The sequence below is a fragment of the Podospora pseudoanserina genome, chromosome 4, assembly GCF_035222485.1.
Source record: "Podospora pseudoanserina strain CBS 124.78 chromosome 4, whole genome shotgun sequence".
NCBI lineage: Eukaryota > Fungi > Ascomycota > Sordariomycetes > Sordariales > Podosporaceae > Podospora > Podospora pseudoanserina.
Window position 1 is genome coordinate 2,771,709 of NC_085923.1, and position 17,223 is coordinate 2,788,931.

General features: G+C 50.5%; 7 protein-coding genes across 7 annotated transcripts; 4 read left to right on the forward strand and 3 right to left on the reverse strand.

The window, feature by feature from the left end:
* Positions 1-945: 945 nt before the first annotated feature.
* Positions 946-2,805, reverse strand: QC764_0068740 (uncharacterized protein). The gene is made up of 3 exons (XM_062940619.1): positions 1,922-2,805; positions 1,330-1,869; positions 946-1,247 (listed from the first exon to the last, which is right to left on the reverse strand). The coding sequence occupies exons 1-2, from the start codon at positions 2,263-2,265 to the stop codon at positions 1,518-1,520; spliced, it is 696 nt and encodes a 231-aa protein (XP_062800711.1). The 5' UTR covers positions 2,266-2,805; the 3' UTR covers positions 946-1,247; positions 1,330-1,517.
* Positions 2,806-5,036: 2,231 nt separating this feature from the next.
* On the forward strand, positions 5,037-6,557 carry QC764_0068750 (uncharacterized protein; the record flags this gene model as incomplete). The annotated part of the gene is made up of 1 exon (XM_062940620.1): positions 5,037-6,557. The coding sequence occupies one exon, from the start codon at positions 5,037-5,039 to the stop codon at positions 6,555-6,557; it is 1,521 nt and encodes a 506-aa protein (XP_062800712.1).
* A 2,217-nt stretch (positions 6,558-8,774) lies between these two features.
* QC764_0068760 (uncharacterized protein) lies at positions 8,775-9,980 on the reverse strand. The gene is made up of 2 exons (XM_062940621.1): positions 9,656-9,980; positions 8,775-9,598 (listed from the first exon to the last, which is right to left on the reverse strand). Exons 1-2 carry the CDS (start codon positions 9,698-9,700, stop codon positions 8,801-8,803), a joined length of 843 nt encoding a protein of 280 aa, XP_062800713.1. The 5' UTR covers positions 9,701-9,980; the 3' UTR covers positions 8,775-8,800.
* Positions 9,981-10,989: 1,009 nt separating this feature from the next.
* QC764_0068770 (uncharacterized protein) lies at positions 10,990-11,688 on the forward strand (the record flags this gene model as incomplete). Its single annotated transcript, XM_062940622.1, has 1 exon — positions 10,990-11,688. One exon carries the CDS (start codon positions 10,990-10,992, stop codon positions 11,686-11,688), a length of 699 nt encoding a protein of 232 aa, XP_062800714.1.
* Positions 11,689-12,375, forward strand: QC764_0068780 (uncharacterized protein; the record flags this gene model as incomplete). Its single annotated transcript, XM_062940623.1, has 2 exons — positions 11,689-11,760; positions 11,815-12,375. 2 exons carry the CDS (start codon positions 11,689-11,691, stop codon positions 12,025-12,027), a joined length of 285 nt encoding a protein of 94 aa, XP_062800715.1. The 3' UTR covers positions 12,028-12,375.
* A 773-nt stretch (positions 12,376-13,148) lies between these two features.
* Positions 13,149-14,356, reverse strand: QC764_0068790 (uncharacterized protein; the record flags this gene model as incomplete). The annotated part of the gene is made up of 2 exons (XM_062940624.1): positions 13,928-14,356; positions 13,149-13,874 (listed from the first exon to the last, which is right to left on the reverse strand). The coding sequence occupies exons 1-2, from the start codon at positions 13,979-13,981 to the stop codon at positions 13,149-13,151; spliced, it is 780 nt and encodes a 259-aa protein (XP_062800716.1). The 5' UTR covers positions 13,982-14,356.
* A 1,415-nt stretch (positions 14,357-15,771) lies between these two features.
* Positions 15,772-16,524, forward strand: QC764_0068800 (uncharacterized protein; the record flags this gene model as incomplete). Its single annotated transcript, XM_062940625.1, has 1 exon — positions 15,772-16,524. One exon carries the CDS (start codon positions 15,772-15,774, stop codon positions 16,522-16,524), a length of 753 nt encoding a protein of 250 aa, XP_062800717.1.
* Between the last annotated feature and the right edge of the window lie 699 nt (positions 16,525-17,223).

Below are 17,223 nucleotides of genomic sequence, written 5' to 3' on the forward strand. Positions count from 1 at the left end.
GTGTCCAAGATATGATTGGATCAACCCCTTGGCCGGTCAGTGGCTTCGCCTTTGGCACCCTGGACTATCAGCTGGTACAAGTAATTTCGGGGTTGTAGCAGAGTTACAGCGGGCTTTCAGAGGCCCCCAAATGTAGAGAAAGCTGCCCCACTACTCAAATTTTTACCATGCATATGATTGGGCAGATGGCCGCTAGGTACCAAAATTGGACAAAGTGGTTGTTGAGCAACAAGTTCCCACCCTCAAAAAGCAACTCTTTTTGCAGCGAATGCCGCTCTCAATACAAAGCGCGTTGTTTCTACTATTCAAGTGGTCTGAAGGCTAGGGTACTAAAGTATAGTGTGAGGTAGAACTATCTAGGTTTGCTGTAAGAAAGTGAAAGCGCTCCGCAGCAAAGACCAGAGTCAATGATGCCACGATCCTGGGTTGGCAAGCTGAAAGAGGCTGTACTCTGATGAGGAGGGATCTCTGTTGTGAAGGTTGAATGGCTAGGCGCCTCTCTGCAGTGACCACAGACAGGACTTCATAGTGTCGGCTGCAAATGCCATAGCGGTGTGACAGGATGTTCTACCACATGAGGACTGTACCTAATCTGAATGAGGGCGGTTTGGAACCATTCTGTGGTGCTCCCTGGGACCACCTTTTGTCAGACTTACACTCTTTGGGGCATGTTGGTATTTCACACGCACTTATGTTTCTGTAGCTGTTCGTTCTTTTAGATATACTACTTTTGCCATCAACCTTTTGCCTCACTTTCGGTGTCAATGACCCTGTCCCACGCTTTTAGATGAAATCTGCTATACACGGCCGCACGACGTTGGTTGGTACACGCTGAAAAGCATGACCCTTCCTAAGCTGTTGATGTGTATAAGGTACATACTGGTGTCAGTAGCTTGTAGAAGAATGCTTGGTTTAGATGCCGCCCACCAAGACTGGAAAATGAGAGCGGCTTGAGCGTGTGGGGAGATTTCTCTCCAATCCAGGACTGTGAGAAAACAGGCGACTGATACACACCATAGTAGAGCACTGTTTTATCGGCCTTGGTTCCGGGGCTTGGAGGCCAAGCAGGAATCAGGATTTCATTAGCCTGCAGCTGATCGGGTTAATGGAGGGCCGGAACTAGAGGGAATATCGGAGATGCGAAAGGAAACATTCGTCTTCTGCTCCACAGCCAGCACACCTAACCATGCAGCTACCGCAGAGCACCGCCAACTAAACAACGGGAAGAAGAGCACTGTGCATTACAGCTAACTTCAAGTCAACAGTTGCAGAGGAATGAAAGCAAGGACAGCAACTGAATAAGTAAGTCATGGTTCTTGGAATACCCACAATAAGAATGAGCAAACCTCTCTCAGAGCAAGTTCTTCGCGCCCCAAGGCTCATCTTTCTTTATCCTTCCGCAAACCGAACATCATAGACACACCAAGAGAAATTGCTCCAAGTCCTAGTCCTACGAAACTCCATTGCACCAACGAGCTCTTCCGTTGAGCATTATCAACAACCCCAAAAGCATGGGTTCAAATAAACGACTCCCACAGAGGTTCCCAGACCTTTGTCCCGGTCGTTTTGTTCATCCTCCAATAGCGCTCCACCTCAGCGTCCCATTGCCACTCGCCCAGCTCCCGTTCGTGTTCCCCACTCGCGATAAAGGGCGCCAGGAACGGCCTGAAGACCTCGGGGTCGTTGGTGAGCTGATACTTTGCAATTGCCTTACGCCGTGCCATCTCTTCGCTCTCGCGTAGCCGTCGGCGGTTTTCTTGGACCGTGGCTGCATCGATTCGAGTTTTGGGCGTAGTCTCAGCCTCGATATTCTCTTCGATAATTCGATCCTGGAGAGTTGTAATGTTGGAGGCATTTTCGTGCATCCAACTGGGGAGTGTTAGCGCCGCTATGCCTATTTGCCACTTTGGACGAAACCTACCTATTCATGGTACCACCATCACTGTTGACACCATCCTGGCTAGTACATAGATGACCTTCATCTTGTTGTTTCTCTGCTGATGTGCCAAGCAAACGCTGGTCTTTGCCCCTCGTCCGCCGTCTGAGACTGTAACCACTGCTTGGCTCTAGCGTGTTGCCACCATCGCTGGTGGTACTCGTGTGTTTGCGGGGTGACGAGGGACCTCCTCTGAAGCCAGCTTTTACGGCATCCGAGGTTGCCCAAGAGATTGGAGCTGGCTTATTGGCGACGGACTTGCGCTTCTTGGGCTGTCGGCGGGCATCCCAATGTTCACGGGCGTGGCGGGCCCTTTGCCTTCTGGGCATGGTGCGCGGACAGGTTGGGCGAGTTGGAGCAAGGGATGTCAGACAGGGTGCGTCGAGGGTTTGCTGAGAGGACCATTAGAAAGGGTAAATGCTGTTGGTTTGGGCTTGACGGGTTGGATTGCCACACGCCCTCGGTGGTTGAGTGAAAAGAATGGCAAAAAGAGTTGCGATACAGATCAGTTGAACGGAAAGAGTATGAATAAGATCTTGCACATCCACGGGGACGGGCTACTAATTAGGGCCCTACCCGTTGAGAAGCTGTTTGACGCATACGGCCCAGATCCGAGTTCAGCGAGCCTGATTTGCAGCTCAGCCTGATTTGGAGACCTGCCTCGAAAGCATCAAGCGCTATTGGCGACAGAAATATGTCGAGTTTTGTAGATGATAGTAAAGCATCTCTTTGCCGACAATTGCCTCTTTGAAGCGAGAGTCATAACGATATATGGACCAGAAGTAAACTGGGCAAAGAGCAATACGAAGGCATGTTACAGGGAATATCACCTGCCGGTTTTTGTTCACGATGCCATGGTGTTTCTCTTGAGAATCCTTTCCAGTCTGGTTCTGTCACTTGATGACATCTGTGTGGTGGGTGTTAACTTGTTCGAAAGAGAGACCGCTAAAGCGGCCTGGAACCTTGGCGGCTATCCATTGGTGGGCTAAAGAAGGCTGCCACACAGCTGAAGCGAGAGTGTGCCAATATTCCCTCCGCAGAAGCTGGATTCGGCCTACAAATTGGGAAAGGTGCTAAAAAGAGGTGTGGGTGGATGTGATCTGGTGAGGTAAGGTGAAGTACCTAGGTACTCGTTGCCTGTGACGTTGGGCGTCGAGGAAGGCGAAGCGAACGGAGGGGCAAAAACATCCAGCAAGCCTCGTTTATAAGTAAGGTAGGCACGTTTCGTATGTGGCGGATCATGACAATTGACAATCGAGCAGTCCAAGAGATAATATGTTGTGTGCTAAATTTACTAGCCTGGAAGTCCCTAGATAGGCGGTGTCGGTAGGCAGTGTTGTATCCCTCAGACTCAACATAGAGGTTCAGGATCCTCTAGTGCAATGCCTCGATCTTTTATTTCTTTTATCTCAGGTACCCACCTACCTAAGGCCAGTAATTTCGACCACACTTTTCTGGATTACATGTACCTCGCCAGTGTTAGCTTCACTCCTTCCGAAGGGCCGCTTGAATGGGCATCTCGACACCACATTTGACCAGCCACACTGACATGGTCATGAAGAGCGGCAGCTGTCCGGTCCATTACGGAGCTTGAGCCGTCGCCATCACTTAGATTAAACCGGTTTTCATACTCGTGTTCACGATCTGGGCTGAGTTGTATCCAGCACTCAGAATGTCATTTTCTTGAATAGGCTAAGCACTCCCTCGGAGTGAAGCAGAAACGCGGCGCGTACTGTCCCAAAGTCCCACCAAAACAAAATGTATACCGAGCTCCACCCGCTTCTAACCTTTCAATCTCTTACTGGCTCAAGATTTCCATTCTGTGTCGTCATTTGTCAGTTTGTCAACATACACACACACACTCTCTCTCGCAGTGGAACTAAATTCCACTTCTTATGGCTAAATCTGCTTCGCGTTACTTTTGTTCAACACTTGAGCATGACGCGAACTTCGACCCACCCAGTTCACCTTTCATGGTTGGAAAGCTCGGTGAGTTGGGTAGTGCCGGTCGAGCCGCTGGTGGCCGAGCAGTTCTTTACCACTGAAGCCACTCGAACAGGAAGCCCAGCCGTCCGCAGCAGCATGTCATTCAGCAGCGGGTCCTCCCCGAATCCCCCATCTGTCTGAATATGCCTTGCTCACCCTGCCCGTGGAGTGTACTTCTTGAGTGGCACCACAACTCCCTGAGAGCCATGGCTCGCGCACCACTCACCACTGAGATCTCGACGATTGACTGGTATTTGGTGTTGCCCTCTCACTGAGCCGTTTTGAACCCTGGCTCTTGTCCTTTTGCTGGGTGACCCCATCAAACTCGCTCGGACATTCTTCTCGTGTTTTTGCCGATGGCATTTCCATCATTGTGGAAAAGCGACTGACTGGAAATTCACAGCCACTGGACGGTCCACTTGCTTTACTTTACCATTCTTTCTACGTTATCTACCACCCACCTCCACATTCTTTCGTTGTCGGCCTACTCAAGTACGAAGCCTCTTTCTTTCCAACACAAATAAGAGGCTGCTCATCGTCAAGAAATGTAGGTTGCCTTGTTCCCACTCTAGGACATCAAGAAAATGCTTTTTGCTGACCTGTAACAGTCATTTGTTGGTTTGAACAGGCCCCAGCAATTCAAGCAGATTTGTTTGATTAGCCGAGCGGGAAACGGACGGCCAAGCAGGCCACGGTACGGTGTGAGCCGGGTTTCCAGCCTCATCGGTGTCGTCCTCGGCCATCAGGTGTAAACAACCTCATCGTCGAGGGACTTCATGGCTTCAAGTTATCACCAACTATACCAAATCATCTTGCCAATCTCGCCGCCAACTCGAACCGCAGGTCAAAGGGATCCTTCAGTGTTTCGTCCTCCCTCCATACAACTCCATCGCACCTCGGCAACTTGGACAGCCGAGCATCATCAAGAAACCTGTACGACAATATATCTCAAGTTTACGACATAACACGTCTATATTGGAGTTGGAGTCTCCTGAAGGGCTTCTTCTGCACGAAATACACCACAACAGGCCTCCTTAAGCAGGCACCCTACCTTGGGTAGTCCCCCCTCCACTCAGCTTTCGCCCACGTTCCATCTATATAGACAGACTCAACGATGTCTACCCAGCAGTCAAGAGAAGAGCAGATTACGGATCACGGAAACCTGGACGGCACCCTTTACCCCTCTCTGACAAAACCGCCGAGGTGGAAAACTCGGATCCTAGTTGAGCAATTGCTGAGGAAGGGTGAAGATGCATTGATCGGTGTGAATATATCTGCGAGAACAAGCCTGGATGATCTCTTGTGCTTCCAGCCCTGCGTAGCCGTCTTCACTCGAAGGCTTCCGGTGCTAGGACTTATAAGAGCATCTGCCGTCAAAGATCTATGCTTGACGCCTCTCAAGTTCAAATCTCTCAACCCGGTCGTGGAGACAATCTGGGGAGAGTTGACGGCGACACATTATGTGGAAGTTGCGCTGAAGCAGGAGCTGTATGGGATCAAGGGCACCAGCTGGGAGAACCTTCTTGTCGTGGCTGACGACTTCCCTCGCCTTCCGGGAGACGTCTTCCTAGGTCAACCTTTCCTGCGGAAGCATTGCTGTAACGCGCTCCCGGCAAAGGTTCCTCGGCATGCTGAACCGCAGGCCTCTTCTCGACACGTCACTCAAGACAACTCTGGTGGTTCCGGGCGTAAGGGCACAGCTAAGAAGCCAAGGCAGCCAAAAAAGAGGGAAAGAAGCCCGCAGCAAGCCATCCCAGGGGGTCAACAACATGTCGAGGATGGCCAATCTTCCAAAAAGAGATCGAGAACTACAAATGCAGCAGCTTTCCAACAGCCAGCTCAGATGCCCAACACTGATTGGGTCAATCAGAACCAACGCATCATCGGCCTGCCCCCCCAATCTCCTTACGGCAACCGCACGCGCATGCCAGCAGCACCAACAGGTCCAGCTGTTCCCTGGAGAAATGAAAGTATGTATCCCCTTCTTCATCTAACTCTTGCATATCATCGCGGGGAGAAGTTGTGGCTGCGCCAGCTTTATTCTTGGGTCGTTGAGATGTCGTCAAAAGCGGAGCCTCACGTTCCGCTTTGCGGCTCTGGCAGGTTAAGCATTGACGGGAAGGCACGGCCCGCTGTTTTGGATCAAAACTCCCTTGCTGACCAGCCTGTCGGTACTCCAGATCATCATCCCTTGGTGGCAGCACAGTATGCACGGAATACGCCCCTCCCCACCGTTCACGGCGACGGCTCGTTCACCATCCCCACGCCAGCTCCTCCAATGCCACCTGCAGCTCCGTATTATTATCCCCCACAACAAGCCCCGGGGCGTCCAGAACCCACCTACACACCGCCTCAGCCCCAGTCAGCCCATCGGGGAACGTACATCCCCCACACTGGCGACGACGGCGACCTTCAGGCCAACGACCCAGGCCATTTTAGGGATCAATACGTTCAACAGGTGAACCCCCAGGAGGGGTTTCCTGACGCTGTTCCGCAATTTGGAACTCCAGAGGAGCCGGCTGTTCCAGCACTCGAAGGCACCCTCGAAGAGTACGAAATCAACAGCAATTTGGGCTACTTCTTCAACGGCTGGGACTCGTCAGGATTTGACCCAACCGGCGGCAGTCAGGCTTAGTTTTAGCTTGACTGAATCCCAGCACCTATTGGCAGCTATCCATCTTGGCAGCTCGTTATTGGTCACTCATCGCCAGAGGAACCAACTCACTGCCTACGGTGTTACCTACTTGCGCATATGGTTTGGGCAGAAATTCACTTTCCGGAAGCATCCATGAGACACTTTTTCCGCTGACATATGTCATTTGCGCTGCCAGAGAAAGGGAAACCGGATATTGGGGATAAACAAAACAATAACCAGAAGAAACTTACCCTCCACGGTGCTTGTTTCTTTTGCTCAAAACAGAATGTGACAGATCGCACCGAGCAAAAGAAACACTTACAAACACCACAAACTCTTCTTTTCTTTTGCTTCTTTTTTTTTCTTTTTTTTTTTTGGGATCTGCCACCGCTTTCGGACCGGAACCTCCCTCACATCAGCTTGAAAGACAGAAAGGTGGAAAAGGCTAGTTTCAATGCCAAAACGGTGGGTGCTTGGTCTTTGTGTTGTTCTTCAGGCCTGGAAAGGGCGGTTCTGTTCTGGGAGTGAGGATAGGTCACAGGGTTTTCTGTTCTGCTTCTTCGAATGTCGGTGCGGGATTGGCGGTGTGGAATTGAGCTCTGAGGGAGACCAAGGGTACCAGAGCCAACACATCTTTGGTCCCCCGCCAGATGGTTTTTCCTGTGTTGAATGGACTGGTTGAGGTTGCTGTTTTTTGCATTTGGTGGCTTTGTGCAGCGGGTACACACAGCTTTTGGTGGCCGTCAGGAGGATTGGTGTTCGACTTTGGTGGGAGTACTTGAGATGCCAACCGCAATTACTGCGGGAGTAGGAACTCCTTCCATCAAAGAATCCTTTGGATGTTGCTGGGATGTGTGTGGACTGGTTGTTGTTCGATGTTGGATATTTGCTATGTTAGATAGAGTCGGGTTCAGTAAGACAAAATTGATTGGGCTTTGCTCTTTGCTGTCCAGTGCTGTAGGTGGAGGAGAGAGTGAACCAAAGAAAGAGTAAATGGAAACGAGGGATATAAGATGCAAGTGTACTAGTTATAGACCTGATAGGTGGCAAGGTGCTCAGGGGCATTGCGAAAATTCTGCACCTGGTGCCCATTGATTTGGAGAAATCGCCTCTTCGCGGCTGCATCGGCTTCTGTATCCTAAATAGTCAGTTAAAGCACCGATACCACCCACACCGGGATCTAAAACAATGGATATGTTCTTGAAAGAGTCTTCCAATTGTACCGAGCTGTCGTAAGGTAGGTAGGCTGATCAAGTGTTGGGCACGCGTATTGGACTTGCCGAAGACATGTGCTTATGAGGCCACTTCGGTCGAACGGGGCCTTAAATCTCGCCGCTTTCCGTGTATCTGTCAGACCGTATCAGATGGGGCTCGTTTGTCTTAACAATATCGGAGGAAGGCATCCCAATTATAGTTCAACAGAAGCCTTGCAAGCACCCAGGTCAAGGCCTGGCATTGAGGCCCAACACCCCGGCTTAACCCTAACCCGAGCCGTGCCCCCTTATTCCATCCTTAGCTGGAGCCCAAGCCGCCACCATGCGGCTGGACGAAACTGAGGAATTGGTTGACAACTTGTGTCAGTGCCAGTCGTGCCTCTTTAATCTACCAAAATCAAGTTCAACGCCACAAACACGTCCAATCTCTGCAAACCCCTTCCTACGAGCTGAATCTCATCAACGCAGTTGGAAATATCCGCCGAGAATGGATATTTATCCAGAAGCTGAGTTCGGTGTGCAGAGCCGCGTCAAAACAGCCGGTCTTAATCGCAGAAGCGGGCCGAGCTACATCGCTGCCCTCTCCGTCCCTGCATCCAAACCACCCCACGACTGGCGGGCAACAGTTGCCCGGCGCATCATGAGTCCACCCCAAGAGAAGCGCGGCTTGGTAAAAGGTCCAACTACATTTGACAATTTCTTTCTTGGAAAAGATCTTCTGACCTTTGCCTGAAGGCTGCATCGCTTTGCCTCGGCCCTACATGCTCCAGAGCACACGGCAACCCCGACCCCGGTGACGATTCAGGCCTATACTCCGGGAGATCTTCCTTCAAGCCTTGGTTTCAATTGTAATGCAGAAGCAGCTTGAAGAAGCAGTGCGAAGAAGTAGAACAGCTTTGCACAATGTGGAGAGCATAACGAGACTTCTAATCCTAACAGCATAGTGTAAAAAAGATCCAACGGTTAGACTAGCTACCTGCAAGAACTCGAGCTCCTCCTATCGCAAAGCTAGGCCGTTCGTAAATACTATCAAGACACCGAGAAACTATTTGCTGCTTCCATCACAGCAATCAAACCACTCACATCCCCTGTCCTAGCAAAGAGATCCTCAGCATCCTGCTTCTGCCTCAGAAATGCCTCGTCCCGAAACTGCGGCTGAATCTGCTGATCGATCCAGTAATTGTTGATACTGTGCACAATCGACGAGTTTTGCCTCGAGGGAGGGGGAGTGAAGAATCTTGGTGTGGTATGTTCCCAGATAGTGCTCCCAACCGTTGTAGGGTCTGAACAGACGGAGAACTCGTCGTCTCCAGAGCTCGGTGATATTGAACGCGGGGTTTCTGGAAACCCCAGCAAAGGCCTCCAAGATGGTAGTTCTGGTGACATGCCCGAATCAGTACTTCCGGCGTCAAAGTATGGCTCTCGAGACTCCGGGCCCACATCCCACGTTGGACACCGCAGATAATCCGGTACTGGCATATATTGATGAGATGTCTGAAAGGCCGGATTGCTCGCAATATTCTCTGCCCATGCAGTTCCACCTGCAAAATGGATTGACAGAGACGATCCAGAGATAACACGATGTCTTGTGGTGAATTTTGGGTAGACAGTCTTGTACTTCCAATCCATGTGTATAAACCACTCATCGTTGTTTGCCTTGTCGTCCAAAATCTTCATATCGACGCCGAGTGTCCTTGAAAGCACGTATGTGCTGATAGTATGAAGTCCTCCGGGGTTGCTAGCCAAAGGGTTAATGGAGAGCTCCAACTGCCCTGTCGACAGGCCATTCGGGTCATGCTCGTAGATTCTAGTGATGAAGATGATATCCTGCCGAGTGGTTAGAACAAGACTGAGAGAAATCTTCTTAGCAACAATCAGGCATACCGCATTTTTCACAGTCTCAACTTCAGCGGAAGGTAGGTACGCCATTTTGACAGTATCAAAATCGAACAGAAGTTATTGAAGGATATGAGAACGGGGAAAAGGGCCAGAAGATAGTTAAGAAGGAATTGGAGCTGAAAGATTAATTCCAATTACTCGCCAGACGTGCCGCAAAACAATAGAAGGTGCGGCCACTGTGTGATCCGCTGGGCAACATGCCTTCCCTACAGGCTCACCAGGCTCTGGCATCTAACCGTTACATAAATCTATACACATTGCGCATTAAACAGGTAGGTAGCTATCATATACCGAGGCTGCCATGCCCGACTAAGCTGTCAGGAGAAACATCACTGACGCAAGACATAAAAGAAGAGCTGAAAGCCGCTTTTCTTGAAAAGGCACTTGGAATTTTGGGAGTCTGCAACTGCAAGGCCCAAAGGGGGCCACATGAGGGGTAACCTTGAAGTGAGTAAGGCACACCCAGCGCATGCGGCCAGTGAGAGATCGGCAAGGCACAGTGTGCGGTGCATCATGACAGGGGGGTGTGCAGCCGCTTATGCACAAACTCACCAACCCCCGCCGCTTGAGCTTCCATGAAGACCGCAAAGCATTGGATGGCGGTAAATGGCGGTCCAGTAAATAAAGGGCAACGCTCGAGAGACCTAACAGTTCAGGGCGTGATCGCGTCCCTGTCCTTGGCGGATTCTGTCGGGAAGCTGAACATCGGCTTGACTTCAATCTGATCACTTTTCCAAACGGCACCAGAACCCGCCCGCCAACACAGCTGTGGCAGCTGAAGGCCATTGTTAACCACCGCAGGCCACTTCCTTCCGGCAACAGCATCGAGCACTGATGTAGCGCGACACCATACCTGGATCTTAGATCTGGCTGCTAGCTTGACATTTTCCATTTTTACCATGCCTGAAACCTTGATCGAGGCAATACATACTCGACTTTGCTAGCCAAGCTCCACCACCATCCAAGGTTGAGTGAGAGTTTGAGGAGGGAGGCGGTGGAAGGTGGCAGGTGGCAGCATCTCGACGTTCTTGGTGGACGTCTTGATCTGCGCAGGCCGAAGCGCAAAGGTCCGTACAGATTTATTTCTTCAAATCGCTCTTGGCAGGTTGGGGCCGACGCAAAGCCATTTCTGACAAGCCATCAGATTGACTTTTTCGCCCCTGGGTCTTATTCGTGACCAAGGTCCAGGGAAAAATAAGCCGCAAACCCAACTCTCCAGCCAACTGCGGCATCCACCACTGACAACCGCGCCACTCGAGCAGCCACCCAGCGCATAACATCAATAATCGAGAGTGATGGACTGACAACAATCAAGAAGGATGAGTCATCAGAGGCCGCGAGCGAATCGGGCCCGCCGGCAACACCAGAATTTCATCACCAGACACGATCTCCTTCCTGGCGAGTTCCTCACCGAGGTTGCCCTGCTGACAAGGAATGGACACGTAGTGATGCTACCAAGAGCACTCATCAGTCCTTGCTACCAACAATCATACATACCTGCGGCAACTGAAGAGATATGGGACGGTGCAACCCAGCAACTGACTGCTGAAGAAGCCTCCTTTTCGACAGTGCGCTACTCTCCCATGGGGCTGCTTTCCAGCAATCGCTCACCGCGTACGTGGTACAAAATTCCGCAAATGTCGCCACAATGGACTATAATGCGGTTTCCCATTCTAGACAGTGAATTGTGTCGCCAGAAGGGGGTGAGCACCATCCCGGGGCGTCCGTTTATCATTTGGCGCAGACAGTTCCTTTCCAGGCTCCTAACACCACGAACACCATACGTTTTTGACGGGAGTAATACGGCGGCAATGGGTGATCAGGGACAGAATGCCGATATCCAGAGTGGCATGGGGCGCATGCCTTCGGTTTTCACCCATGGAGGGGTGGATTCGGACAACCAAGTTCGGATGGAACGCACGCCTTCAGTTGTCGAACAGGGAGGGTTTGATCTGAATGGTCAGACTGAGATAAGGAGCGTGTACTTTCGGTTGTCAACCCCGAGGGAATTGCTCTAGATGGTGGTGTTAACGTTGGCTTTAATGCTGGACAGCATCACGTACCATCTGGCCGCGAGGCTGGACCATGAGGTATGTCGTTGAAATAAGCAATGAGGCTTAAGCAAGAGCTAACTCTTGTGGTAGGGATCACCTTGTCTGTTTGGCTCTGCCAGGATCACTACCCACCATGCTACTGTCGCGGCGTTGTGCTACTGCTGCTGTGCTGGGGCCGGGGGTGATTGGATGCTACAGAACCTTCTCACATTGGATGACACTGTGACGTTACCTGATACTGTCGCGCATTTTCACTTGTGGTTGGCTGGCTACTCCGCTTGTGTCCGCGTGGCAATTGGTTAGCCGGAGTTGACTCAGTTCACGTCTCAATTCGCGTCTGTTTTCTGGTTGAGCCCAGTCTCGACATGGATCAACCTCCAGGATTTGGCTCCTTGGGTCAACCGTTTCGGATTTCTGCGGGACACGGGCCGTTGGTCCATTATTCGATGATGAAGGGCCCGTTTTGGTAGAACCAAGGCCGCAAGATTCGTTCAAGCGAGGGAAATGTTTTGGTGAGAAGAAGAGTTTCGGAAATGGAGAATCTGCATCAGCTGAGGAACGCAAATCCACATGGCTTTTCGTATCCCTTTGTCAAAACGACAGTTTTCTGCTTGCAGCAACAATTTCGTCTCCACACAGCGAAATGAGATATAGCGATAGTCTCTTAAATACCTAACAATACAAGTGGCCAAACGGAGCTGTTTTACATGGGCCGGAGCGACATTTTCCACATTGAGATAAACGTTAGGGTTTCTTGCTTAGTCACTATTAAAGCGCTACATGAAGTAGGATGAATAGAGGTTTTTGGCATTTTTAGGCAGTCCAATCCTTTGATTTTGGCCCCTATTGGGAAATTTTGGGGGAAAAGGGTGTAGTTTTGTTGACGATATTCGGCATAACGATCGGACCCCTATAAGCTTGACAAGACTTGCAGTGTGAAAGCGTTCGTAGTCGAAACCTTGGCGGGTTACGTCGCTGAATGGTTAGCGGGTTACGGTTATGTGTTTGTTTCTTGAACTAGAGGAGGAAAAGGTGTGTGTAGTTACCCAAGCCCAGCAAAGCCCACAAAATCCCATCCACAACCGTCTCCACTTCTCAGCCCCACAGACGCTTTGCCCATGATGAATCCACTTTCAACCTGAGTTGTTCATTTCTTTCTGGGTACACATGGGCGCTTCAATAAGTACGATACAGAACAATTCGCTTTTGGTTCTCCGTATCCTATCTAACCCAGCTTTGAAGCCATTCTTTCTAACACTATTCTCAATGCTGATCCACCAACAAGGAAACCACAGTACGGCGTATGAAGATTACACCACACAGCGCACAAATCTATCCCATTCGGTATGATAAACAAACCCACACGGAGGTAAACCGGCGTTTAATCGACAAAGGAGATGTAGGGGGTGTCTATTTCGAATTGCTTAACATGAGCCTGAGCAGACACTACTCGAACGTTCAGAGAACATGCTGCTCGGAGGAGACGATGAAAGCATTCTCAGTCGTTGATACTGGCAACCGGAAGTATTCTCCACTCCACTGACACAGCATATCTGGAGTTGCATGACTTCAAGCAAGCCTGACATGTCTCCTGTTTGCTGCTGGAGCTGCTCAGCACACCGACGCTTTTCGGCGATGTCATCGGCCCTCGGCTGGGTGATACGGAGACTATCCCCCCTCCTTCGTCTGTGACAGCTGGACGGACGAGATTGCATGAGATTCTCTGCCCTCAGTAGTGGATGAACAGACAAAAGCCTTCTTCGTTGTGCTTCGTCAATCTTAACATATCTGGCCGCTATTGCCTGCGCCCAGTCAAGGCTTCGGGTAAAGCCCAGTTTATAGCTGTTCTGGTTGGCCACGGCTGAGGCTCTCGTAATTCGGTGAGGTGTCTTGAAGGTTGGATACCGGCTCGCGGTATTGTTGGTAAGTCTCCATTCCACCATTGCGTATAGGCGCCCGAGCGAGAGACGACGCTGTAGCTCCCCGTGGTCAGACGTCGGAAATATGGAGCATAAAACATCGAAAGGCATTGTGTTGTCTTGCTCGCACGTCTCACTCGTTGTGTACTGAAAGCTGCGGGCTTTGCACGGTCTCTGGAATATTGATGGGGCGCCGATCACGGCAACGGAGTGGAGGTATATGCGGGCTGGCTTCTTACGCATTAGGAAACAGGTTCAGGCCTAAGGAAGAGTTGGGTACTCACCTTGTCTTTGGGATCTTCTTTCTTGATCGCAGCAGTGGCTCTGATGGGTGACATGATGATCGATGGCGCTTCAGGGCGTTTGAGTTTTGATATTGATCAATTATTGTTTCTCCTGTCCTGAAGTAGGCTCACCTTATTATATGCCCATCTACGGTCATAAGGCTTCGAGTAAAGAGTCAGACATGGTGGAAATATGGCTAGACATTGGGCGGCTCTTTAGTGAGGGCATGAGGCTTGAGTTCCTCCAATAAAGTGTCTCGTTGTCGTGGCGAGTACTGGTTGCCTGACGAAAATATGGTCATCACAGTCTTTGTCTTCGGTGAGATGGTTCGCGAATCGCCCATAAGCGCATTTGGGCGAGAGGCTTTCATCATGCTACCATGGAGGAAGCGGAAAGAAGATCTGATCGTTTGGCACACTTCACAATCGATAATCGATTGTGCCTTCTGGCATTGGAAAAATGCGAAATGATTATTGATGCAAGTGGTGCTCAGCTGCTCCATGAACTGGCCAATCAATGCGGACGGTGGACCAGGATACGCGCCTTCCCACCCTCCAGTTCCAGGCCCAAGTGGAATTGAAAACCAACGAACCACCTGCTCTCCTCGGTGAGCCAGAACCTCCATTGGGACCTTTTCCTTTTCCTTTTCCTTTTCCTTTTTGCAGCCTTCCTGCCTTCCTGCCTTACGGCCGTCGTTCTGAGGCATGCTGTTGTACGGGTAGTTGATCACCCCTTCCTTTGCAGATGCTAACAACCCCTTCCGTCCTAGGTCTGCTTCAGTCGAACTTCGAAGCTTGGCCACCTCAAAGAGCTGACCACTTTTTCATTTCTCACAGACCGAGTCACTGCGCTGCCCTCCCCGACCCTATCCCTAATACAATGGGCCGTTATCCACGGACACCCAGCATCAAGTCTGCCTTTCAGATGATTGATGCTCGAGAGCGGGAAATTGCACATGAGGCGGACATGGGAATTCCATTTCCATCGTGTTGTGGCTGTGAGCTGGACGAAGCCTCACGATGTTTTCCACATTGTTCAATACCAAGGAGAACAATTCCATCCATACGTTTTGCTGACTGAATATCCTCCGATCGGTACCTTCGTCTACTCAGACTGTAAGGATTTACAGTGATATACGTCGGTGGTAATGCTACTTGCGGACGGCTACTCGCCGTGTGTATCAATCCTGCACATGGCAGTGCCATGCCCAGCCAAGACCTTTTTTTTTCGTTTTTGATTTTGCCAAACTTTGCCTGCACGGGTTTTTGGGCTCTTCAAACATAGGTTTCCCGCTTCATACTGTTTTACAAATTGAAGGGTGAGGGTGCTGCAGTATATCTCCTCTCGAAATGTCACCACATACAGTTGCACACATTCTGGAAATTTGAGATATACAACTGCGTGAAGCAGCCCGTGAGCCCCAACGATCTCCCTCGTTTTCCAGATTTTTGGATTTTTCCTTTTAGTTCCTTCTCAAGTCTTTCTACGGTTCCCCCTTCTTTGTCTATAATTTCGACCAGGGCCAGCACATTTTCGAGGACCAAAGAGTTGCCGGGTTTGCTTCAACCGTCAAGACAGGTGCTTTTATATCGGACATCAACTGTTCGTCTATTCCCCATTTCACGGCATCTTTTCTACTTCAGAAAGCACGAGACCGGTCGGAAGACAATCATCAAATAGACCGCGCTTGGTATCGCTTGCCTAACACAGATACAAAAACTGCGTTTGGGCTGGGCATAAATCTGGTGTCAAGGTTAAGGTAGTTGCTCCCCCTCTTCTGGGATTTGCAGCAAACTAACACGCTCTCACAGTTTGGAAGTTCGCTTTCGGAAGTAGATATAACATGGCCGACCCTCGACCTTCGGCAAAACGTCGCTGGAGGCCCCGGACCGTAGACAGACGCAGACTCTTCAACAGCTCGAAAGAGTGCCTGACTGGTATTGAGATTGTCGTCAGGGTCCCTCGGGATGGCTACCAAGTCCAGCCCCAGGGTGCCACCGTGACTCTGAATGCGTACTTTTCGAAGATTCTCGGCGACTCCTACATCTCCAAAGACACTCTTGACTTGTTTGGCTTGGGTTACCGGACTGATTCGCTCCCCAAACGTCGCCTTAACCCATGGGGTGGTGTCTTCAAGCCTATCGGGTACGTTGAACTCTATGTGCGACAGCCTTCTGACAACGCTGCCGCCCCCTTCAAGCTTGTCACCTTCCACGTGCTCGAGGGATCACCGAGCCAAGACGGCCTTGATCTCGTGATCGGCGAATCAGGTTGCAATCCGGTTCTCGGCGATGGCTTCAACTTCACCCAGTTCAACGAGAACGCCCAGAGGGAACTATTATACGAGTTGCAGCAGCAGCAGCAGCAGCAGCAGTGGCAGGAGAATGTTTGGCCGCAGCAACAGGAACAACATATGCCGCAGCAGTGGGAGCAGCAATGGCAACAGCAGCTACCGGAGTCGGGTTCTCAGGAAGTCAAGGCAGAAGAACAAGAATGGCTGGGCTTTCGGCATGAAGCGTGGCAGGCGCATCAACAGCAGATGGAGTGGGCTGAGGGTGAGCAGGAGTACTATGAAGAGGACATGGAGATGGACTAGAGCGAGGCTCGAGATACCTTCAGGTCACAATCACCAGGTATGATGCACCCCCCTCCATAAGGCCAGTCACAGTACCCTAACCCTTTACAGTTGACCCCCACAAGAAACATGAGGGAATGAAACTGGGAATTTCTTTTGCACGCTCGCTTCGGCTCCCTGGGCTTTTATTCATTTCCTGATGCCTCTTGTTTTCGTCCCTCATTTCTCGACATGACTTATAACCAAAGCCACGATAGCTACCTCTGTACTCGCACTTTGTAGCGAGCCTTCTCCTACTCAACTGGGGAGGGCCGGTGGTGACTGAAGACTCAATATATTCCTTTGTTTACGTTCTCAATATCTTTCCTATCTTTCGGGCGACTAAGGTCGGTACATGATCATGTAGCGCTGGCACAATAGCGCAGAGCTCTCAGCTATCATTCTTTTCTTTTCTGTTCGCCTTTTTGGTTTCGGTGTTGTTGTTATTCCGGTGTGATCCTTTCGTCGGTCGTTTATATCTAGATATCATATACACTAAAGCAGCAAGAATGGCACTTAAATTGTTGGGGCTCAAGAGAAATTGACGGCTCTGTCCCATTGTTGTGCAATACTATCGTCACTAAGAAAATCGCACTACCGACACCCACATCATCCACAGACTATCCCAAGCGGTCTTCTGCTCTACCCTACTCTAAGCAAACACAACCAACATCGCATCTG

Coding starts and splice junctions, on each gene's coding strand:
- QC764_0068740 (XM_062940619.1), bottom strand. CDS start 2,265: ATGCCCAGAAGGCAAAGGGCCCGCCACGCCCGTGAACATTGGGATGCC. Junction 1,870..1,921: donor GATGGTGGTACCATGAATAG/GTAGGTTTCGTC, acceptor AACACTCCCCAG/TTGGATGCACGAAAATGCCT.
- QC764_0068760 (XM_062940621.1), bottom strand. CDS start 9,700: ATGGCGTACCTACCTTCCGCTGAAGTTGAGACTGTGAAAAATGCG. Junction 9,599..9,655: donor TTGAGACTGTGAAAAATGCG/GTATGCCTGATT, acceptor ACCACTCGGCAG/GATATCATCTTCATCACTAG.